We start from the raw sequence: 23,027 nt of genomic DNA, 5'->3' as shown, positions 1-23,027 counted from the left end.
GGCTGATGCCCCATCTCCACCACCTCTGCACTGGGAGTAAGTGGGGCCCGTGGGGCGGGACCCCAGCCACTGAGACAAGGCAGGAAGCAGACAAGGAACGGAGGACACCTGGACAGACAGACCAGCACGAGAAAGCAGCTGGTGGGGAGGGGCGGTCGGGAGAGGGAACCGGGGAGCGAGGAGGGCACATGTGGCTCCAGGCGGGGCCACAGGCTGGGCAGGGTGGGCTCGGGGGGCCCCGGAACAGTCCCCAACAGAACAGAACCACACCACACGCTTTCCGCCCATGCAGTCCTACCTGGAGGCCCCGTAGGTTTGAGTTTGCGAGCTTTTTCAAGTGTTTTCACACACACACAAAGGGAAAGGAATGAAAGATTTTAAAAGAACGGGATAAGAAAAAGAAAATGAAAAAAAAATAGTCCAGGAAAGTGGGGGAAACAACAGAACAAAGAAAATTAGCACGAGGGTCAGTCCTGCCTCGGCCGGAGGGCTGAGAGCACAGTGCCTGCAGCGGTTCCGGGAAGCGGGTGGCGCCAGGCCCCCACCACCCCGAAGCTGAGGGTCCCCGAAAGTGCCCGTAGGACGGTGCTGGAGGAGGGAGCGGGCAGATCCCGAGAGAGGCGGGTGGCAGGTAGGGACCCGCAGGAGGACCCTGCCCCAGGGGGAGGGCTCCGTGGGTGGACACCCCCAGGGGCAGGTAAGGGGACTCCCCGGGTTGAGAGGCCCCAGGGCTCAGCGTCAGCCCTGAGGTGGGAGGGCGGGCTGGCAGGGCAGCGCCCAGCCCGGGGGCACCTGACCTGCATGGACGCTGGCCAGCCCTCGCCCTTCTCACCTCAGACCTTGTCCTAAGCCGCAGCCTGGCACAGACAAACCCCGGGGGGCACAAGCCGTGCCTGGAAAGCCGCCTGCTGACCACGCAGGCCCCCAGGGAGGCCTCCCCGGCCCCCTCATCTCCCCCTCAGGGCGCCTGGGGGTGTCTGTGCTCTGCCCTGTGGGGACCTCGCTGTGGGGTCTGGGGTGCTCTCCTTACTTGAGCAGAGACTCTTGCCCTCACTGGGGGTCAGAGGGTCAAGGTTATCCTTTTGTTTCTAAACACGGGGCCCCCTGGAGGGGCTGCGGTCCCCGGAACCAGCTAGCATTTACCTCCGCAAGCTCTGGGGGGCTGTCGTCACAAGGTTTACACACTATGCACCTGACAGCAAGGACACTAAGCAGGGGGCGGAATGAAGGTGAAAAATAAAAGCCGCAAACTAGAAAACAGAACAAAATTAATCAAATAATCACACACGATTCCTTTTTGAAAAGTACATACATTTTAAAGAAAAAGAAACAAAAAATAACCAAAATGATGAACAACAACCGAAAAATGGGGTTTAAGAACAAAGGGGGCTGCACACAGGCAGTGCTGGGGAGGTGGGGGAGGTACCTGTACATGGGGACGGTCACCGTGCGCTCGTAGTACTGCCACGTGGAGTGCAGGTCCGTGCGTGACAGGTTGGTGGCGTAGAACCTCCAGGCGGACTGCGGGGAAGACAGGACGTCAGCTGGGCACTAAGGGGTCCCACCGGCCTCTCCCAGGGCCTCGCCCCTGCGCATCCCCGTGCACGGGCTCTGGACTGAGGCCCCGTGCTGCTCCCACCCCTTCAGGCCTCAGTAGCCTCTGCAGAATGGAGACGCGGCGGGGTGCGGGGCACAGGTCAAGCACCCGGCGAGTCTGCAGGGAGCTTCGGTTCTTTCCTTCCATCTGCCCTCCCTGACGCTTGGAAGCCGTCATCCGGCATCGTGGTCACCTTCCTTCCCTCCCCGCCCCCTCCTGCCCCCAGCCTGCCCACCCCCAGTCTGCATTGGTCCCTGTGGGTGGTAGCGATGGAACGGTAGCGCGTGGCCTCCTGTGTCTGGCCTCCTTCCTTTAGCACGTTCTCGAGGCCCATCCCTGGTGGAGCCTGCATCCGAGCCTCGTTCTTTCTAAGGCTGAACAACATTCGGGCGTACGGATGGACCACATCTGTGTTATCTTTCACCCAGCAAGGGACGTCTGAGCTGTCCCCACCTTTCAGCTCCTGTGAATAGTGCTGCTACGAACACCTGTGTGAAGCTTTTTGGCCGAACATCTGTTTTCAGCTCTGTTGGGTGTATAGCTAGGAGTGGGATTCCCGGGTCATGTGATATGTTTAACTTTTTGAGGAACCACCAAACTTTTCTACAGTGGCTGCACCATTTCACATCCCCCCAGCAATGTACGAGGATTCTGATTTCACCACATGCTCATCGACACTTTTTCTTTTAATTTTAGCCCTCCTGGTGGATGTGAAGCGCTTTTGATTCGCATTTCGTTCATGAAGAATGATGTTGAACATCTTTTTTTTTTTTTTTTTTTTTTTTTGCGGTACGCGGGCCTCTCACTGTTGTGGCCTCTCCCGTTGCAGAGCACAGGCTCCGGACGCGCAGGCTCAGCGGCCATGGCTCACGGGCCCAGCCGCTCCGCGGCATGTGGGATCTTCCCGGACCGGGGCACGAACCCGTGTCCCCTGCATCGGCAGGCGGACTCTCAACCACTGCGCCACCAGGGAAGCCCCTGAACATCTTTTAATGTTCTTATTAGCCATCTGTGTACCTTCTTTGGGGAGATGTCTACTTAAATCCTCTGCCCATTTCTTAATTGGGTTGTGTGTCTGTTTGTTGTTGAGCTGTATGAGTCCTTCATATATTTTGGATACCAGACCCGTATCAGATATATGATTTGCAAATATTTTCTCCCATTCTGTGGGTTGTCTTTTCACTCTCTAAAGAGATGCTATGAATAGTGTCCTTTAACGCATGGAAGTTTTAAATTTTGCTAAAGTCTTATTTATTTTTTTCTTTTATTGCTTGTGCTTTTGGTGTCATATCTAAGAAACCAAAGTCATAGAGATTTACATCCATGATTTCAACTAAGAATTTTCGTTTTAGCTCTTACATTTAGGTTTTTAATCCATTTGGAGTTAATTTTGTATTGGTGTGAGGTAAGGGTCAAACTTCACTCCTTTAAAAATGGGTCTCCAGTATCCCAGAACCACCGTCAAAGAGACTGTCCTTTCCTCATTGGATAGATGTGGCACCCAACTATTGAGACTTGTTTTGGCCCAACCCATGGTCTGTCCTGGGGAACGTTCCACGTGCACTTGAGAAGGATGTGTCCTCTGTGGTTGGTGACACATGTCTAATGACAGATGTCTGCAGATCTAGCTGCGTCGTGGTTTGTTCAAGTCCTCTGTCTCCTTAGGATCTTTTGTCTGGTTTTCCTACCCTTTTTTTTTTCTTATGTATTTATCTTTGGCTGCGTTGGGTCTTCACTGCTGCCTGCGGGCTTTCTCTAGTTGCAGCGAACAGGAGCTACTCTTCATTGCAGTGGCTTCTCTTTGTTGTGGGGCACGGGCTCTAAGCGCACGGGCTTCAGTAGTTGTGGCACTCAGGCTCAGTAGCTGTGGCTTGTGGGCTCTAGAGCGCAGGCTCAGTAGTTGTGATGCATGGGCTTAGTTGCTCCGTGGCATGTGGGATCTTCCCAGACCAGGGCTCAAACCTGTGTCCCCTGCCTTGGCAGGTGAATTCTTAACCACTGCACCACCAGGAAAATACCTTTCTACCCATTTTGAAAGTGAGGTATTGAATTCTCCAGGTATTACTGTAGAAATGTCTATTTCATCCTTTAATTCTGTCAGTTTTTGCTTCATATAGTTTTAGGACTCTGTTGTTAGTATATAAATGTTTATGATTGTTAATCATCTTTATAAATTGCCTCTTATCAATACATAACAGCCTTCTTCGTCTTAACTTGTCTATTTTGTCTGATACAAGTGTGGCCAACCCAGCTCTAGGTCACTGTTTACATGGAATATCTTTTTCCATTCTTTCACTTTCAGTGTATTGTCGTCTTTGGATCTAGTACAGTTGGATAGATTTTTATCCATTCCTCCAATCTCTACCTTTTAATTGGGGAGTTTAATCCATTTACATTTAAAGTAATTACTTATAAGGAAGGACTTGCTTCTGCTGATTTTTTGTTTCTCAATTCCTCCATTATTGCCTTCTGTAGAGTTTCATTTTTTCCTAGTTATTATTGAGTCCCTTCTCTTTTCCTTTTCTGGTATTTTTTAGTTGTTTTCTTAAGGGCTACCCTGGGATTATGATTAATTCCATCTTAAATTTGTAACAATCTAGTTTGAATTAACACCAACTCAGCTTCAATAGTGAACAGAGACTCTGCTCTTGCGCGGTCCACCCCCTTTATGTTGTAACTGTTACAAATTACACCCTCTATGTTGTGTGCCCAGAAATACAGATTTATGATTATTGCTTTATGCCTTTGTCTTTTAACTCATATAAGGGAAAAAATGAGTTACAAATCAAAAACATAATACTACTCGCTTTCACATTTACCTGTGTAGTTAACTTTACCAGTGTCTGTGTGGCTTGAGTTACTGCCCAGGGTCCTTTCACTTCCGTCTGAAGAGCCCTCTCCAGCATTTCTTGTAGGGCAGGTCTATTAGCTAAAAACTCCCTCAGCTTTTGTTTTTATGGGAATGCTGTGATTTCTCTTTTGAAGCATAATTTTGCCAGACCAGAATTCTGGGTCGACAGTTTTTCCTTTGCAGACTTTAAACACGTCATCCCACTGGCCCCCATGGTTTCTGATGAGAAATCGGCAGTTACCCTCACTGAGGACCCTTGGGCACCAAGAGTCCTTTCTCTCCTGCTGCTTCCAAGCCTCCCCCTGTCTGTGGGCTTCAACAGTTTGATCATAATGAGCCCTGGTGTGAATCTCTTTGACTTTATACTACTTGGATGTACAGATTCATGTCTTTCATCAAATCTGGGAAGTTTTCAGCCTTATTTTTTCAGGTATTCTTTTTGCCCAACCCCTCTTCTCTTTCTGGGGCTCCCATTATGCAAATATTGGTACATTAGATGGTATCCCACAGGTCTCATGGGCTCTGCTCATTTTTCTTCACTTGTTCTCTTTCTGCTCCTCAGACTGAGTAACTTCAACTCACCTGTCTTCAAGTCTGCTGATTCTTCCTTCTGCCTGCTCAGATCTGCTGCTGAACCCTCTAGTGCATTTTTCATTTCAGTTATTGTACTCTTCAGCTCCAGAATTTCTATCTGTTTCCTTTGTATTATTTCTATCTCTATGGACAGTCTCTATTTGGTGAGACATCATTCTTCTGATTCTCATTTCCATGGATTCCTTTAGTCTTTTGTGTGTATTTAAACAGCTAATTGAAAGTCTTTGTCTAGTAAATCAAACATCAGGGCTTCTTCAGGGACAGTTTCTATTACTTGTTTTTTTTTTTTCCTGTGACTGGATCACACTTTCTTGTTTCTTTGCATGCCTCACAATTTTTTGTTGAAAACTAGACATTCTGGGTATTGTAATGTGGTACCTCTGGAAGTCAGATTCCTCCCCATCCCCGGAGTTTGTTGCTGCTGCTTGTTGTTGACTGTAGTAGTTTGTTAAGTGACTTTTCTAAGCTATTCCATAAACGTTGTATTCTTTGTTGCGTGTGGTCACTGAAGTCTGTTCCCTTAGCTCAGTTGTCAGATGGTGACTTGACAGACGTTCCCTTAAACCCAAAGAACCAAAGAGGAAACAAATGCTCTCAGCCTCTGCAGACCGGCCCTGTGTTGGGGCACTCCTCCAACATCTGAGAAGGTCACTTACAGCTCTGCCTTAGCCATCACTTCCTGCTTGCACGGAGTCTAAAGATCAGCCTGAAGTGAGCAATTAGTGTCTTCTCCTGTCACTTCTGAGCCTGCATCCAGCACTGGGCATGTGTGTGCCTCCTAGATCCCCCAGTGTGTGTGGGTCCTTCCCAAGCCCTAATTCTTCCACGTCTCCTTCCCAAACCTCTGAGCTTCTCAGAGAGGAGGGGCAGAGGGTAGGTGCTGCGTGTTCAGGCCACGCTCCTTCCCTGTGCTACTCAAACCTCTGAACCACACGTAGTGCTGTGACTTTATGTCGATAGTGGGTGGGACTGGGGGGCATTTCTGTTCTTCTTCACACTCTTTTGCATTCAAAAGAAGTAGCCATTTGAAGTTCTTATGGTGAAAAACACAGGCATACATACATACACAAAAGTAGGCTGCACCAGGGCAAGGCCACATCTTTAAGAAAGAAATGCACTCGAGGGGCCAGGGCAGTGTCCAGCCAGCAGGAAAGGCCAGTCAACTCCAAAGGTCCACTGGGTCCCCTGGGCTCTGGGAGGGGCTGCAGGAACGCTGGGCCCGTCGGGCAGCCTGCGCTCGGGCCCACACTCCCGGGATGGCTCACGGAGCGCTGCTGGAGGCCGAGCGGCCACGTGGCCCCCCGTGGCGGGGGCATCGTGAGTCGGGGCGGCACAGACACTGCTCTGGCACTACCTGCGTGGGGACTCCCCGAACCCTGACTCCACCGCAGGATGGGTGTCAGTGCTGTGAAGGGGCACCTCGGGGGCGCCCGTGACAGCCTGGCCCAGGACCCAGGGCCCACAGAACGCGGGCCAGCACCCGCCTTGCTGCTGCCTGTGCTGTAGCTGCCAGACAGCTGAGGGCATCTAGGCCGGTTCTCAGCACAGACTCGAATTCCCCAACAGGGAGACGGGCGCGAAGCAGGGCTCCACTCCAACACCGTGGGCCCAGGCCAGGGGTTCTGCCGGGCTACATGGAGGTCCACGTGGCACTGCGTGTGGGGGGCCACCCGGACTCACCTGGATCAGGCCTGCCGCAGGGTTCCGCCTCTTCTCAAAGTGCTTCTGACGATGCTGTTCTTGAACTTTCAGGGCAAAGCCAGACCCCAAGATGCCCTGCAAATCACTGGGGTCAGACGGTGCCCCAGGGACCACAGCCCCACACAGTTCCTCAGGGTCAGACCATGTCCGGGGGCCGCAGCCCCCCACCCATGCCTGCACACTTGTAGCTCCACCTTCCTGCCTCCTCAGCCCCCAGCGCCAGGAGACAGGCTGGGGGGAAAGACTTGGATTTGGGGTAAAGGGAACTTCAGGCTTACAGGAGCCTGGCGGGGCCCACTCTGAACACATCTCAGCCCAGAGATTAATCCTCCTCCCCAATTTGTCCACACTGGAGTGAGTGGAGAGGTGTGGTCCGGGGTCCCAGAGAAGGGCCACCAGGAGAGCAGCAGCGCCAGCCCCGCCCCTCACAGCTGCGGGTAGAGGGTTAACAGGGCCCTTGCCTCTTCTGAAGGAGACCTGACGGAGCTGTGTCACCATACGGCACCGCTCCTGGTCACAAGGACCCAACTAGCCAATCCCACAAGGCTGGGAGGCGCTGACGGTGACCCACAGACACGGGTCAGAAGGTACAGCCTGGGGCGGCACGTTGTGGAGGCTGCCACGTCCACTCCTGGGGGCTGTGGGCCTGCTGGGAGCCCTGCCCCTGCCCCACATGGCCCCGAGGGCAGCTGTGGTCACCAGGGGAGCCCAGACCCCGTCCCCAGCAAAGGCAGGAAGGGGCAGGACTCACAGCAGGAAGAGCGAAGAAGGAGACGCCGATGAGGGTGAAGGTTGCCGCCAGGAGCCTCCCGTTCCAGGTCTGGGGGTACTTGTCCCCGTAGCCAATGGTTGTCAGGGTGATCTGCGGACAGCAGGCCCCGTCGCTCAGCCAGGCCGGACAGTGGCCGCCTGGAGGCCCGCGACCCGAGCCAGACCCTCCTCCTGAGGCCTCAGGGCAGCTGGACAGAACCCCCGCCGTGCCGCCTTCCCAGGGCCCGAGAGGCCAGGGTCACTGCTGGCTGCCCTTCCCCCCTCAACGATCACATCCACTCTCCGAACCTCTGCTCCTTCCCTGTGGGCTGGGAGTGGGGGTCAGGCTCTGCTCTCACTTCACACCCAGCCAGGGGCCAAGAGGCTAGGAGAGAGCCAGGGGCCTGAGAGGTGACAGTGCCGAGGGACCTTCCAGGGACGCGGAGAGGGTCGTGTGGGCCCTTCGGAGGGTGGCTTGTAAGCTGAGGCCAGGAGAGCGGGAGGGGCCGGGGGTGGGGCTGGAGGAGGCGACAGGAGGGGCGAGACTGGAGAAGGAAAAGGCCCCTCCCCAGGGCGTGGCAGGCAGGGCCACGGGTTTAGAATTGCTCTGCAGTGGGGAGCTGGCAAGGAGGAAGTGGGGCCCGGATGGGCCTTCCCAGGAGCCCAAATGAAAGGGGCCGTTTTCAGGTAGCTCCCACAAAACCTGCCAAAGTGGAGGCCCAGGCCTGGTGTGCAGGACCACCAAGGCCACACACACAGGCAGGTTCGGAGGCTCAGGACAGACCACGTGGCCGGCTGCGCTGGGAGGTGGGTCCAGGCGGGCCCTGAGGGGCGAGGTCTTAGCCAAACAGCGGGAGGGGCCGAGGTGCGAGCAGGAGAGGGAACTGGGGGCATCGGCGGCCCTGGCCAGGCGGCGGACAGGAGCAGAGTTTGCTCCTGGGGGGACTCGGACAGCAGGGTCAACTGGCCCCCGCGCCAGAGGCACGGACATCTCTCACCGTCCACCCACCGTCCACCCTGGGAATCCATCCCCCGGACTCTGGGGCCATGCAGAGAGTCCACCCAAAGCCCACTGTGCAGTCTGAGGAAAGTCTGCGAAACGGGGCTGGATAATCTTGGCTTCGCCAGCAGGGACTTCTGTGCTGGTCACCTGCGAAATCACAGCCAAGGCATTCGGGCCTGCATAGGAGGTTCTGGGAGGAGCCAGCGAGCTGGGCGCAGGTAACGGGGAGCCGGGTGGAGCGGGAAGGACACTCGCTTCTCACCAGAAGCCTCCCGGTGATTGGGCTCCTCTATTCGACTGCTCTCAACAGAGACTAAACACATTTTAAAGACGTAAAATACTTAAAATCGCGCCCTCCCCCCGCAAAACTCGGCAGCGCGACAGGAAAGGCTGTGAAAGGACACAAGCCGAGGGCGAGGGCAGCGAACCGCCAAGGTGGGGGCCGATGTGGGCCTGACTCAGGGCCAGGAGGTGGGGAGAAACCCAAGGCATCTCGGGGCTCAAGGAGAGGCCCCCAGACCTGGCACTGATGTGGGCACAGGGCGCGCAGGGCAGGATGGCGAGTCTGTGCCAGGGCGCCCGCACGCGCCCCAGGACCGCGCACCCATGTCCTCTCCACACAGGCGAACACTGGAGCAGCGAGCGGGGAGACGCTTCCCCTCCTGCCCACCCACCAGCAGCCGGGCCTGTACCCCCCATGCCTGGCCCTACTCTTGGGGACCCCAGAGCTGGTCAGAAAGCCTCCCACGGGGCAAAGACTTCCTAAAAATTCCGTTATCCCTGGACAGAGAGAAGAACAAAGTGTATCCATAAAACAAAGAGTCTTGGAAACGAGACTAAAATCACAGAGTCAGGTGGAAGACACCTCCCAGGATGTAGGCAAAGGGATGAGGAATCTGGACAGGACACATTCCACGGCCCAGCGGTCTCACCAGCGGCCTCGGAGCCCCGGGAAGAAGGGAAGGAGGAAGCGGTAGACTTTTGAAGCCGCGAAGGGCACCAGCCTCCTGGAAGGAAGCCCCCCCTCCACAGGGCCCACGCTCCAGAAGAGCGTCAGGGAGGGAGGGGCCCGGCCGCCAGCAGGAGCGTGGAATTGGGGCACCTTCAGACACGCACGTCTCACAAAAACTTCTTCCCTCAGAAGACTGTGACCTCCAAACCGAGGGCAGACCGGGGGTGGTGCTGGGAGACTCGGCACTCGGGGCCCAGCATTCGGGGGGCCCAGCCCTCAGGGGTCAGCGTTCACGGCCGGCGCTCGGGGGGCTGGCTTCAGCGCGCTGCAGTGGGGGGACTCCCCCGACGCCAGTGAGGCCCCTCCGAGGACCCCAGGCCCACAGAGCAGAAGAAAGGGGGACTCCGGCAGGACGATTTCCGAGAACGACAGGGAGAGGGAGGGAGCTAACCGCACCCTAGCGCAGAACAAAGCGAGCCTCTGAAGTCAAGTTCACAGGGGAGGGAACTCCCCGGAGGGTCAGCGGTTACAGCTCAGCGCGCTCAGTGCCGAGGGCCTGGGTTCAATCCCTGGTCGGGGGCTAAGATCCCGAGAGCCGCGAGGCACGGCCTAAAGTAAAGTAAAACTAAAGCTCACAGAGGAAACCCCGTGGAGGCGGGGAATGTACAGATGGGTTACCCGTCTCCTGGGGGGGGGGGGGCGACGGGGGGGGGATGGGAGCGGGGGCATGTTTTCACTGTAACACTCAGGCACTATTTGGCGTGTTTAAGATTTTGATTCAGTTCTTACAGATGGGGAGGCCCCCCCGCAGGGCCTGCGCAGGGCAGGTCGAGAGAGCGGCCAGGCCCGGGCTGTCCGCTCAGAGGCCGGACGCACAGCGGCTGTGGGCTCCGATGTGCGGCTCCCGGTGCCCGGGCCTCAACTCCCCTCTCCTGCCGAGCCCGGCCAGGCTCCCGCCTCCCACGTGGTCGCTAGAGGGACACAGACTCCGGGCCTCGTGGCAATTAACACAAGAACTACAAGTAAATTGCTCTCCGGCTTAAAGGCCGGGAGAAAGCAGGCACCCCTCTTGCCAGCGACTGGATTTGCAGCATCTGCCCCAGGTCACGTGGTCCTCGTTTTCAGAACTGGGTCTGGGGTCCCAGGAGACAATGGGCTCAAACCTCCCACGGGACCCTCCACCGACCCCCGGCCCAGTGCCCCCGGGCTGAGTGTCCAGTACCCCCAGGAAGAGCTCACAAAGGAGGGCACTCTGGCCCCCCTGCCTGGGGACGTCGTGGAAACAGGGAGGAGCCAGGCCGAGGCCCGTTCAGCCCGCGGGGCCCAGCCTGGTCTCCAGAGGGCACACTCCGAGAACGCGGGGCATCGCCTCTCGGCGCGGGAGGGCCCTGCAGAGGGCGGCCCGGGAAGGCTTTTCTCAGAAGAGACCACGTGCACCCGGTGACAGGAGAGAGGCCCTCGAGGGGCTCAGGAGGTGGGTGGCCGTGAGCATGGGCTGAAAAGGCACCAGCTCCGGACCCACCCTGGGCGGGGGCAGCCTGGGAAGTTGAGCTGGGAGAGCCAGGGCGTCCATTTCCCCTTTTTCACACTCTCCTGCCCATCAACAGGACCGCAGGACCCCCCTCCCCCCATCACAGAGGTCACACAGGTGGTCAGTGAGGAAGGAGGGAAGGTGACTGGCCATGGCTAGGCACAGGCTCCCTGAGGCCAGGCCCCTCTCCACCCCACACAGACCGGCGCATCCCCTACCACCACCCCGCCTGGGTCGCCACATCCACGTGGCATCACCGTCAGTAGTGGCCAGCAAGAGGCCCCAGAGAGACGTCTCTGGCCCGGTCAGCCAGGGAGAGCTGTGCATCTCCTGTCCAGGCCCAGGGGTCAGGGGCACACCCCGGAGTGGGGAGCAGGGGAGGGCAGACAACGCGCAGGAGGGACCCCGAGGAAGGCCACACCCGGTGAGCGTGTCCTCAGTGAAGGGCAATGGCCCCAGCGGCTGGGCACTCACCAGGCCCCACCAGAGCGCGTCCGCGTAGGTATCAAAGTGATCGTTCTCCCCCTTCTCCGCCAAGTACACCAGAAACGAGGCCAGGATGAGGCAGAGGAAGCCGATGTACCAGGCAGTGACCAGCTCCTGAAAGAGGCACATCACAGCCGCTGGGCCAGCGTCCAGCCCGACTCTCCCCCGGGAGCACGAGGCCCCGCCTGCCAGGAGGTTTGCTGGGCGCCACATCCCCCGGGCTTCAGCGGGTGGGCACCCCTCCCGAGAGCCGGCCGCAGAGCCCCAGCAGCCCCGATCCCGGGGCAGGCAGGAGGGGGAGCGTGTTTTCCAGTTCCAGCCCCGGGTGGTCCCACACCTACGCACCTCACCCCTGGAGGACTGTGGGTATGGACGGCTCAGCACCGCATCCACCCAGGAAGGGAGTGTCCCCAGGCGGCCGTCAGCCCGTCAGGCTGGAGAAGCTTGGGCTGCTGGGACCCTACCCCAACTTGCCTGAGCCTGGGGGAGACACCCCGACTGAGTGCCCTCCCTGGGGGTCCAGCACCTCAGCACCCTGGGGACCACCACCCTCTCTGTCCTGCCAGCCAAGCCCCAGCCTCCGGGCTCAGACAGGAAGGGTGGTGGGGAAGGGACTCTGGGGCCAACAAGCCCACCCACAAGAGGACGGCCTCCTGCTCAGACAGGAAGGGTGGTGGGGAAGGGACTCTGGGGCCAATAAGCCCACCCACAAGAGGACAGCCTCCTGGCGGAGCCTGCCAGGGCGGGGTCCGGGCGGGCAGGGCCCCTGGCAACACAGGGACGGGATCTGGACGGGCCATGGGGCTGCAGCCCCCTCGCGGCTCCCATGGCCAGCGGCCACCACGAGCCTCAGCCTAAACGGGCAGGAGCCCGGGTGCTGGGGGGCAGTGGGTGCTGGGGGGCAGTGGGTGCTGGGGGGCAGCGGGTGCTGGGGGGCAGTGGGTGCTGGGGGGCAGTGGGTGCTGATCCGGCACGGCCACCCAACCAAGGAGCGAGCCGGCTCCGGGCCCAGAGGGACCGGACGGCAGACACGCTGGAGAGAGGAGGAAGACGGCCAAGTCATGGGGAGACGCCCAGAGGAAACGAGGGGCTGGGTCCCGCCTGCTCACCTTGCTGTGCGCGTAGACCACGGAGCCCAGCAGCTTCCAGGTGCCGCCGCGCCGGTCCATCCGGATCATGCGCAGGATCTGCAGGAAGCGCAGGCTGCGCAGCGCCGACGTGGCGAAGACGTTGCCCTGGGAGCCGGCGGCCAGCACGGCGATGGACGCGATGAGCACCATGACGTCTGCGGGGACAGCGGAGGAGCTCGGGCCGGCCCCCTGCCGCGCAAGGGCAGCCCCCACCAGGGCCCCAGGAGGATGGACAGACGGAAGCACACAAAGTGCTGGCGTGAGCCTGGCTCCACTGTCCGCCCAGCCCAGCCCTGCCCTGGGCACGGCCGCCCGACACCTCATAACCACGGGCTCTGACGCCAAGAGGGCAGGTGACAAGAAACTTCCAGAAGGAGCCGATCCTGCAGCCCTGCCTGCCCCCCCCTGCAGCGGGCCTCACCGATCACACAGAAGGGCTTCCGCGCAAACTTGAGCCGCCCCCTCCAGCCGCGGTACCGGCAGCAGCAGCCCGCGGCCCAGATCCGCACGAAGTACTCCACGCCGAACACCACGATGGTCACGATTTCCTGCAGGGGAAGCCACGGCTGAGCCACTGCCGGCTCCGCTGGGGGGGGGGGAGGGGAGAGTGCTGTGCGGCTGGTGTGGGAGTGGGGACCCCGTCCTGTGCAGCTGGTGTGCGAGTGGGGACCCCGTCCTGTGCAGCTGGTGTGGGAGTGGGGACCCCGTCCTGTGCAGCTGGTGTGCGAGTGGGGACCCCGTCCTGTGCAGCGTAGCTGGTGTGGGAGTGCGGACCCCCGTCCTGTGTAGCTGGTGTGGGAGTGGGGACCCCGTCCTGTGTAGCTGGTGTGCGAGTGGGGACCCCGTCCTGTGCAGCTGGTGTGCGAGTGGGGACCCCATCCTGTGTAGCTGGTGTGCGAGTGGGGACCCAGAGGGCAGAGCCGATGGAGGGTCTCAGGTAACTGCCAAGGGGGCGGGGCTCCCATGCCCGGGGGCGGGCCCAGGACACAGCGCAGGGTGGGCAGGGGCGGAGGGCTCCCCGGAGGTGCGTCAGCTTCCCTGGGGCCCCATATGCCTCCATCACCAACGGCAACACAGAAATTACCTGTGGTTGCCATGGCGCCTGCGCAGTGAGCTTCCCAACCCCCAGCCCACGCCCACATCTGCCAGGGAACACCCCACACTATGGGGTGGAGGGGGCCCCCGGGGCCCTCAGGCTCTAGTGAGAACAGAAGACAGGAAAGGGGGTGGGGACGGGGGGGCGCTATCAGGCACTGTGACGACACAGGGAGGGGCCAGCCTAGGCTGGAGGGTAACAGGGTGCCGGGGGTGTTCGGGGGAGGGACGGGTGGGGGCTGAGGGATGCGGCAGCATCACCAACGTGGGGGGGAAGCTGGGAGGGACCCAAGGGCTACCAGGAAGAGCAGGGGCCATGGGTGCCAGGAGGACGGGGGTCCCTGCCGGTGGGCGTCTGGGAGATCAGACCAACGGGACCGGGGACAGGCTGCCGCCCACGGGCTCCGCCGCCATCAGGCCCGTCTGCGCCGACCCACGGGACCCACCAGGATGTAGAGTGCGCCCTCCGAGCTCTTCTCGTACTCCTTGATGGTGGAGAACACAGACAGCACGAGGCAGGAGAAGACCAGCAGGAACCTGGGGGCCGGAGCAGAAGGCGGTCAGCCAGGCCGGGCAGCCAGCCGGCGCGGAAGGCACAGGGCAGGGCAGGGGCACGCGGCAGCCCAGGGCTCCACGGCGATGCCTGGGCCCAGCTGCTCTGCAGGACGCCCACCACGCTCCCCCCGCCGCCCCTACCAACGTCCCTCGCCAACGTCCAACGTCCCTCTCAGAGGGACCACAAACGGGGACACTGCCTTCCGGGCCGCTGGGCAAACAAGAAATGAGTGAACCGCACAGCCCGTGCCCACGCAGGGCACCCCGTACACAGTCACCCCTCTCCTCATCCATAGCTGTTTCCTCACCAGGCCCCGAAGTAGACACTTCCTGTCTCCCGGCTCACACCAGCCTCACACACACCATCCCAGCGCCCTTGGCCGCCGGACCTGTGTCTGCAGGCGGTGCTGGCGGGGGCACTAACGGAGCCGGGAGCCGATGGGCAGCAGGTGTCCAGCCAGAGCGGACAGGGCGGGGCTGGGGTCCCAGGGAGCAGAGCCCCTGAGGGCTGAGGACAGCGTCCAGGCCTCCTGAGGCACAGAGCACCTGGTACGGGAAGCTGGGCGGGGACCCCACACCACGCCCCTCCCACTTCATCACCACTGGGACACCCCCATCACCCCAGGGAGTCGAGACCACCATCCTCCGTGGTAGTGGTGGAGGAGGGGAGATGAGACCCTTCAGAGCCAAAGCCGCGTGGTCCAACCTCAGCCGGGCCACAGCGACAGTGACTCGGGCCCTACCCCGCCCAGCCCAGCCTGCGTCACGGAGCGGCGGCCCCGCCCATGTGCCCGAGGCCTGACAACCAGGCCCAGAGAGGCGCAGACCCGCCTCCACATGCAGCCCCTCCCCAGAGCGTGGCCCCGAGGATGTCTCCGGATGCGCCCCCAGCTCCAGGGCAGAGGCGCTACGGGCGGATAACGGAGGCCACTGGCGCAGACAAAACGCACGTGGGGAAACGGTCACGTTTCAAAACCTCAATTAATTTCCTTTGCTCATTAGCCAATTTATTCAATTAGCTGAGCCCTGGGGGAAAAAATGTCCAGATGTCTCATGTGCCTTATACTCGTAATTCTCTGCCTGCAGTGGGAAGGAGCCCACGTGCCCAGAGAGGATCTGCCAGGGTCAGAGGAGATCCCAGGGTGGTGAGTCAGGACCCCGGGGCCTGGGCGGTGGGAGAGACTGGCAGGATCCCCAGCTCAGCTCAGCACTGGGCGCGGGAGCCGGGGGGACGCATAGCATGGTGGGCTTCCCTGTGGAGGTGTTCACAATGCTGCAGGATGAAGTGCTGGTGGGGCCAACAGGGAAGGGAAAGTGTTCCTGGCAGAGGGAAGGGCAAGTGGACTGGCGCCAGGAGGGGGTCGGGGGGGGAGGGGGAGACAGTGTGTCCAGGACCCGGCAGCGGGCAAGTCTGACCAGACTGGAGATCGGGGCCCCGGGATGCCTGACGCCATCGTCACCTGTCAGGGAGACTGAGTCCAGGGCTGCGCCCACGCAGGGCAGCTCCTCGTGCTTTATAAAAACATTCCTCTAAAGAAAAACAGGAAAGACCCAGGTCCCAAGGTGACCAGGCCCTCTCAGCCCCGCCTCCCCAGGGCGCTCTGACCAGCATCTCGGAACCTTCCAGAATGGCCAGGGTACGCTGCACGAAGCGCAGCCCTTCCCAGCAGGCAGCAGCCAGGCTGTCGGGAGCCCCACCAGCAGCTCAGGAGCCAAAGCTGCGGCCCAAGCGCCAGTGACATTCCAAGTTTTGTTTTTGATGTTTTGGGACAGATGGTCGCAGGCGACACCGCCTGGGGCGCGCAGGGGGTGCAGCAGGATGGACGCTCCAGAGAGAGGCCAGCGCACCCACACAAGGGGAGGAGAGGCAGCAGCAGAGTCCCACCCGCAGCGGGCACCCCAGCCACGCCTCCAGGTGCAGGCAGGGCCCCCGCAGACCAAGAAAGGGACAACTCCAAAGGGCAGTGATACCCCCCCCGGCCACTCACAGGTAGCCACGATGGGGAAAAGGCACTTACTTCCAGGTCCCCTCCTGTCTGCGGGTAACCCTGTGACCGGCGACCACCCCTGCCCAGCACACAGCCGCATCCTGGGCCCGGAGACCTCCGAAGCCCACCCATCCAGCGAGGCCGGAGGGGGCTCCGCCCCTGGCCTCGTGGTCCCAGGCACGGCATCCTCCATTACAGGGGACACTTCCCTGAGGCCCAGCCCCCGGGGAGCCAGGGGGTGGGGGGGCCAGCCCTCCCGCAGGACGACACAGGTGATCACCCCCAGCCCTGAGGCCCATCACAGGGCCGCCCACTGCCGTTATGCTGGGGCCCTGGGCACCGGAGCATCCTGGAGACCCTGGGGAGTCTGAGCCAGGCGGGGGCCTTCCTTCCCAAAGACCTCTCTTGCCTCGGTGACCCGGGTTCTGGCTCCTGGCAGGCTCATGGGAGCTGCCAGCTGTGGGTCTAAGGGACTCCCCTTCTCCCCTTTCCTCCTCTGGAGAGGCATTGGGGAGGTGCAGGGTGGACGCCGCCGCACCACTGGGAGGCCCCGGGAGGCAAGCTGTGTGCTTAGCACCGACCCCCAGGCCCCAGAGGACGTGGTGGCTAGTAGCTGGGTCCGCTTCCTCCCCAGATGGGATCGGTGAGCAGTTCTACCCACCCACAGGCTGGGAGACCCGTCCCCCTGCTGCAAGGTTCAGCTCAACGGCCAGCAGCATCCTGTACATCTCCCCAGGCCAGCACCATCCTGTACATCTCCCCAGCACAGGGCCCTGGGGGAGGGGAGTTCTCATGCCCTCCAGCCTGGGAACTGTCCAGGCTGCAGGAAAAGAAAGGAGGGGAGGCAGGAGGTGGCTGCAAAGGCAGAACATGGCGGCTGATTATGATAATGAATTCATCGTCAGGATGCTTCCCTGGTAGCGGTTGCCAAGGAGACGAGCAGCTCAAGCAGCTGGTCCCCAGCCCCAGATTCCAGGGGCTGTGATGGGGGTCAGGCGGAGCGGCAGGCCAGCCAGGGACCTCAGACCTTGCTCACCTGGGCAGGGGGGAGGTAGGCCACCTGGAGAGTGAGCATCAGAGCAGCCGCATCCCAGATGCACAACCAGGCCTGCACCACCCAGTTCACGAGTGGCCACGAGGTGGGGCGGGCCCCAGCACTGCAGGACCCACAGCAGCAGGAGAGACCTCAGCCAGACATCAGGAGGGACTTCCACTGCCTGAGCTCTGGGCAGAGATGGACCCCTCTTTTGAAACAGGTGGAGGCACGGCAGGGTCCTCAGTGTAGGGATTCTGACGCAGGGAGAGACAGGCAGGGCAGGCGGGAGGGACTGAGGGTGGTGGAGCCTTGGGCATTGGCCAGGGGAGCCCCCCAGTCAAGGCCTGACAGCACCCCTCGAGGCGGTCAGCCCACCCACAGCCGTGCCGCAGGTCCTGGGTGCACACGTGTGCGTTCTGCCTGCCCTGCACTCTCGGGAGGGGGCGGCCGCCACCCCCAGAGGGAGACCCCACTGCTTTCGGCTCTCCCCTCCCCCCCTCCCCCCCATCTGACTGCAGGGAATATTTCTTTTCCGGAAAACGTGACGAGGTCTCTGCCACCTCATTCCCACGTCTGGTTCCCACTGTTGGGAGGGCACGGGGCGGGGGGTGTCATGGTGCTGGCCCGCAGCCCAGACTCCCTCGCTCCCTTCAAGGACTAAGCTGGGAGATGACTGGGATTATTCACCTCATTCTACATATTCAGTGAAATACACCTTTCATAAGCGAATGGCAGGAAGTCGTGTTATCAGCACCCCACTTGCTCACCCCCAGCCCCTGGCTGGCAGAGCTGGGAGAGAAGGATGGGGAGGGGTCCCTGACATCAAGCACCACCCCCCAGGCTCCAATTCAGCTATGCACCAGGCAGGCGACAGCCCAGCAGATTGGAAGAAGGTGCTCATCCGTTTTACAGATGAGAAAACGGAGGCTGTGATGCCGTTCACCGCGGCCACGTGGGGTCTCCCCAGGATAACGTCCATCCCGATAAGGCCGGGTGGCCCGGGAGCCCAGGAGAGGACGGGGTGGGGGAGGAGCCGCCAGCGCGAGGCCCAAGCTCCCACGCCGGGTCCCCGGGGAACCTCCCGCTGCCTCGTCCATCAGGACTGCAGTTGGCGCTGCAGCCCGGAATCTAATTTCACCCTTAATGAACTGCTCTGCCTCCAGTACCTGGGGCCACTGCCAGTCTCTGGGCGACAGGAAGCCTGGACTCCTGATGGCTGCTCCGGGCGCAAACAAGCCAGACGCGAGGAATCGCTCTGAGATCCCGCCGCAGCCGGAGGGAGTGGGAGGCCGTGTGCAGACCCTACCCTGGAAACGAGCCCCGCCCACAGGGCCGCCCACCAGGCCCACTGCAGTCCCGCCAGGCCCCCGTACACGGCAAGCAAGTGCTCAGTAAACGCCTCAGACCTGACAGGCCCCAACCCAGGAAGTCCCAGACCCTGGGAAGGTCCAGCTCCGGCCTTGGCATTTGAGGCCTCCCTTGAATTAAATTAAATTGAATAATTGCACATTCTGTGGATTTCACATCAATTAAAGAAAAAAACAGAAACAGGCCAGGTTGTCAGGGACTGAAGCAGAGGGTGAGGCCCATCCGCCCGTCTGTGCCCAGGCAAGCCCTCCCCACCCGTGCCTCGGCTCCCCTCTGCGCCCTCCCCACCCGTGCCTCGGCTCCCCTCTGCGCCCTCCCCACCCGTGCCTCGGCTCCCCTCTGCGCCCTCCCCACCCGTGCCTCAGCTCCCCTCTGCCCTCCCCACCCGTGCCCAGCTCCCCTCTGCGCCCTCCCCACCCGTGCCCAGCTCCCCTCTGCGCCCTCCCCACCCGTGCCCAGCTCCCCTCTGCGCCCTCCCCACCCGTGCCCAGCTCCCCTCTGCGCCCTCCCCACCCGTGCCCAGCTCCCCTCTGCGCCCTCCCCACCCGTGCCCAGCTCCCCTCTGCGCCCTCCCCACCCGTGCCCAGCTCCCCTCTGCGCCCTCCCCACCCGTGCCCAGCTCCCCTCTGCCCTCCCCACCCGTGCCCAGCTCCCCTCTGCGCCCTCCCCACCCGTGCCCAGCTCCCCTCTGCCCTCCCCACCCGTGCCCAGCTCCCCTCTGCCCTCCCCACCCGTGCCCAGCTCCCCTCTGCACCAGCACAGATTTGGGCGGGAGAGCCTACCCCTCTGCCCACACTGCCCCCCGCACCCCCTGCCACCAGGGAACCTGACCTCATCCTTCAAGGAAGGACACTGCTCTGAGGCTTCCTGGGGGGCAAGGAGGGCCCCAGCCTCCCCCGGGATGCCTTAGCATCCGCACGTGGGGATCAGGCAGCCGCTGACTGGGTGATTTCCTGTGCTGTGGGGCGGGGGTCCCCCTCCAGGTGTGTTTTCTTCCACGGTCCACACTGAGCTCTGTCCTTGTAAGTCCTGGTCTCCCCCGGCCCCGGCTCACTCTGGGGGTCCCCGTCTTGGGATGCGTCCCCCAGGCCTGCCACACACACCCCCAGCACAGCCACCTTTGGGGTCCCTTGAGTGCCAGGCTCTGTCCAGGGAGCTGGCCTGACGAAACGGTCAGCATGGCTGACCCCCGGCCCTGCGGGTCCCATAGCCCCAACCACACGGAAGCCTGCTCAGGAGCGGGGTGAGGAGGCGAGGGGTCCCCGTGGGAGGCACTGCCGTGGACAGCCCTCTGAGGTCAGGGCCCAGGGCAAATACCATCTTTCGGGGGAGAGGTGCTTCCCCTGCCACGAGGGGTCAGTTTGGACCTCCCCGGGCATCTGACATCCCCTTCGTGAGCACAGGAACCCATGCAGGCGCTCAGGGTACCCCCACACCAGGGCCCCTCACAGACCCGCCTCCCCAGGTCGACAGCACGGCCAGGCCTGCTCCCCCGGACTCTTCCTGAACACCCTCCAAGCGGCTCTCGGGCTGGCCCACTCCCCCCGTGCCCCATGGGTCATAGCTCAGTGGTCCCCTAAAAACACTCCTGGTGTTCTGCCGGCCTCCATCTGCACACCTCCAGCGACAGCCATGGGCAAGGCCTCGTTGTAACAAGCCCCCTCCCGGACCAGCCCTGGTCCTGACCCCGGGGGGCCACCAGGCACGTGCTTGCCTGGGTCCTTCTCCAGGCCAGGGGCGCCGTCTGCTCCCCAGCCGTAAGCCACCGAGGGCGTAGGGTGAGGGATCAGTGACAGGGCCACCTCATGCTCCCCCGACCCCAGGGGCACCAGGAGCCCTGATGACAGAGACAAAGCCCAACACTCGTCCAGCAGAGACTTGTCTGATTCCACGGGAAAATCCCCACCACACACGGTTAGCACGAAGGAGGACGACAGCCTGAATCCGATCTCCTTTAAGAAACGCAGAGGGGCTTCCCTGGTGGCGCAGTGGTTGAGAGTCAGCCTGCCGATGCAGGGGACACGGGTTCGTGCCCCGGTCCGGGAAGATCCCACATGCCGCGGAGCGGCTGGGCCCGTGAGCCATGGCCGCTGAGCCTGCGTGTCCGGAGCCTGTGCTCTGCAACGGGAGAGGCCACAACAGTGAGAGGCCCGTGTATCGGGAAAAAAAAAAAAAAAAAGAAACGCAGAGACAGGCACAGATGCCCGGAAGGCAATCGGGAAAGACAAACGCTCCTCCTCAGCTTTTCTGCATCTTCTCCGTTTCCTACGGTGGACGTGTGTAATTTTCATAATCAGAAGAGGTAATGGACCATAACCAAGTGTTTCTCTAAGAGGCCGCCAGCCCCTCTCGCTCAGACCACGCAGTGCTGTCTGCCCACCACCTGGCCTGAAACACTGGATTTCCGTCCACACGATATTAATTCAGCTCTCAGCTAATCAAACCGCACAAAGCGGAGAGGACCGTCTTGGAGAACGTTGACCAAGGAGGAAAGAGCTCTGTGAGCACAAGAGGCTGAATCGGGAGGCGGAAGCAAGCGGCCACGCGCCTGCCCCAAGCGCCCTGTCCGCAGGCCAGCCAGTGATGGGCCAATCTCCCCACTTTCCATGTCCCGCACGGAGCTCGCTTGGAGAGACGGCCGTGGGCTCGTGATCAGGACCGCGGCCAGCGCCCTGCATGCCGTCCCGCCTCGGCTCACCCGGGTCACCCCCGCCAGAGGCTGAGCTCCAAATGCTCTCGCTTCCTGTTCCTCCGGGTGAAAGTCGAACCCCGGGTCAGGCCCTGCCCTCCTGCTGGAGGGCCCGTCCCGGTGCTGCCACCACATCCCACCAAGGCTTGGCCTCCAGGGAGAACAGACTTCTAAACGCCAGTGGACCCAGCCAGGCCCGGCAGGACTGGCAGCCCTGCTCAGAGCCCTGCTCCCAGGAACAGAAATGGATCGGCAGGTGCTCACCCAGGCTCCTCCCACTTCCACATTCCACTCCCCCCCCACCCCCGCTTCCTCCCCCGAAGCCTGGAATCCCAGGAGAAACTGGCCTTTTCCTCAGACAAACCCTTCCAATATTTTTTTCCAAGCCTAAATGTAAAAGCAAGCTCAAAAGTTCTAAGCTCTCTAGTCAGGTCAAAACTGAGGCTCCAGGGAAGGAAGGGGCGGACCAGACAGGACCTGGAGGAGGGAGGGGCCTGGGCGGGGGCACACGCAGCAGACAGCCAGGAACAACCTGGGAGCTGAGACCTGTCCCCACAACAGACGATGAAGGAATCTCTGGAGACGCTGTTTCCAACGAGTCCGAGTAGGACTTTCTGGAACAAACGCGGTTCTGTACATTTACAGAATTATTCCAGGGGGCTTCCCTGGTGGCGCAGTGGCAGAGAATCCACGCTCCCAATGCAGGGGGCCCGGGCTCGGTCCCTTGCCAGGGAACTGGATCCCACATGCACGCTGCAGCTAAGAGTTCACAACTAAGGAGCCCACGTGCTGCGATTAAGACCCGGCACAACCAAATAAACAAATAAATAAATATTAAAAAAAATTATCCCGGGTAATCTGAAGACATTAAAGACCTAATTTTACTCAAGCCGGGTAGCCGGCAGAGCCAGGACGCTCAGCTCTGAGTACATCCTGGAGATGAAGGTCAGACTCAGGGCTGGCGGCTGGAACACACCCACCCTCACGTCTCAACCAAGGGAAGCCAACACGGCCTCTGCGAGGAGCTGCCGGAAGAGGCCCGTCCGCTCCAGCACACCCTCCCTTGGGCCGATCCCAGCTGCTGGGCAGTGGGACCGAGGCTCTGGGCCGCTGGTGGCCGAGAAGAGGCGAGAGCCCCCTCGTGGGCGGGCACCCGCCCCAGGCCAGGGGTCTCCCCACCGTCCTTGGGGCTGCTGGAGAAGGCGCAGCCCTCACCCAGCCTCTGCCGGGCTTGAGCGCCGCTGGCCCCGCTCACCAGCGCGCGCTTGGGTCCGTCACTCAGCCCGGCTCACCTGCGCCCCGCCCCGCGGCATCAGGACACCTGGTAGAAGTCCTGCCGCTGTCCCTGTTCTCCCTTCAGCAGGCACCATCCTGCCCGTTCCCCAGGGAACCCCCTTTGCACTTGCCAAACCCAGGCCTTCACAGTAGGGAACTCTGGGGCCTGCGTGCCCCGGGGCTCTGGCTGGGCTGTGGATGAAGCCACCCAAACGCACTGGGGCAAACTGAGGAATGTGGGCCCTGCAGCCCCACTGGGAGGCACGCAGGCCCCAGAGCTGCCCACCCAGGGGCTCCAAGACCCAGGCATCCCCAGCCCTGCTTCCTCCTGGATGAATTAAAAGCTTGGTGCAGCCCAGCTTCAGACAACAAAGACCAGCCCTCTCCCTAACTCCAGACCGTTTGCAAAACAGCACCCGGACCACC

The 23,027-nt window shown here is 61.2% G+C and overlaps 1 protein-coding gene across 5 annotated transcripts in view; it reads right to left on the bottom strand.

Annotated features, from left to right (window-relative positions):
• The window catches only part of KCNQ2 (potassium voltage-gated channel subfamily Q member 2), a 49,014-nt gene that overhangs the window by 19,600 nt on the left and 6,387 nt on the right, over positions 1-23,027 (bottom strand). For 4 of the 5 annotated variants that reach the window (XM_060122732.1, XM_060122731.1, XM_060122733.1 and 1 more), the window contains exons 2-9: positions 14,137-14,227; positions 13,017-13,143; positions 12,575-12,750; positions 11,454-11,579; positions 7,495-7,605; positions 6,723-6,818; positions 1,427-1,521; positions 299-328 (exon numbers count right to left, since the gene is read on the bottom strand). In XM_060122732.1, the coding sequence (XP_059978715.1) occupies positions 299-328; positions 1,427-1,521; positions 6,723-6,818; positions 7,495-7,605; positions 11,454-11,579; positions 12,575-12,750; positions 13,017-13,143; positions 14,137-14,227 (852 nt within the window). The remainder of the gene's footprint in view (positions 1-298; positions 329-1,426; positions 1,522-6,722; positions 6,819-7,494; positions 7,606-11,453; positions 11,580-12,574; positions 12,751-13,016; positions 13,144-14,136; positions 14,228-23,027) is intronic. The other variant, XM_060122734.1, reaches the window with a different exon arrangement.

This window comes from Lagenorhynchus albirostris, chromosome 15 (genome assembly GCF_949774975.1).
Source record: "Lagenorhynchus albirostris chromosome 15, mLagAlb1.1, whole genome shotgun sequence".
Taxonomy (NCBI): Eukaryota; Metazoa; Chordata; class Mammalia; order Artiodactyla; family Delphinidae; genus Lagenorhynchus; species Lagenorhynchus albirostris.
Note: the sequence above shows the minus strand (reverse complement) of the source record. Positions and strands in the feature narration are given on the sequence as shown.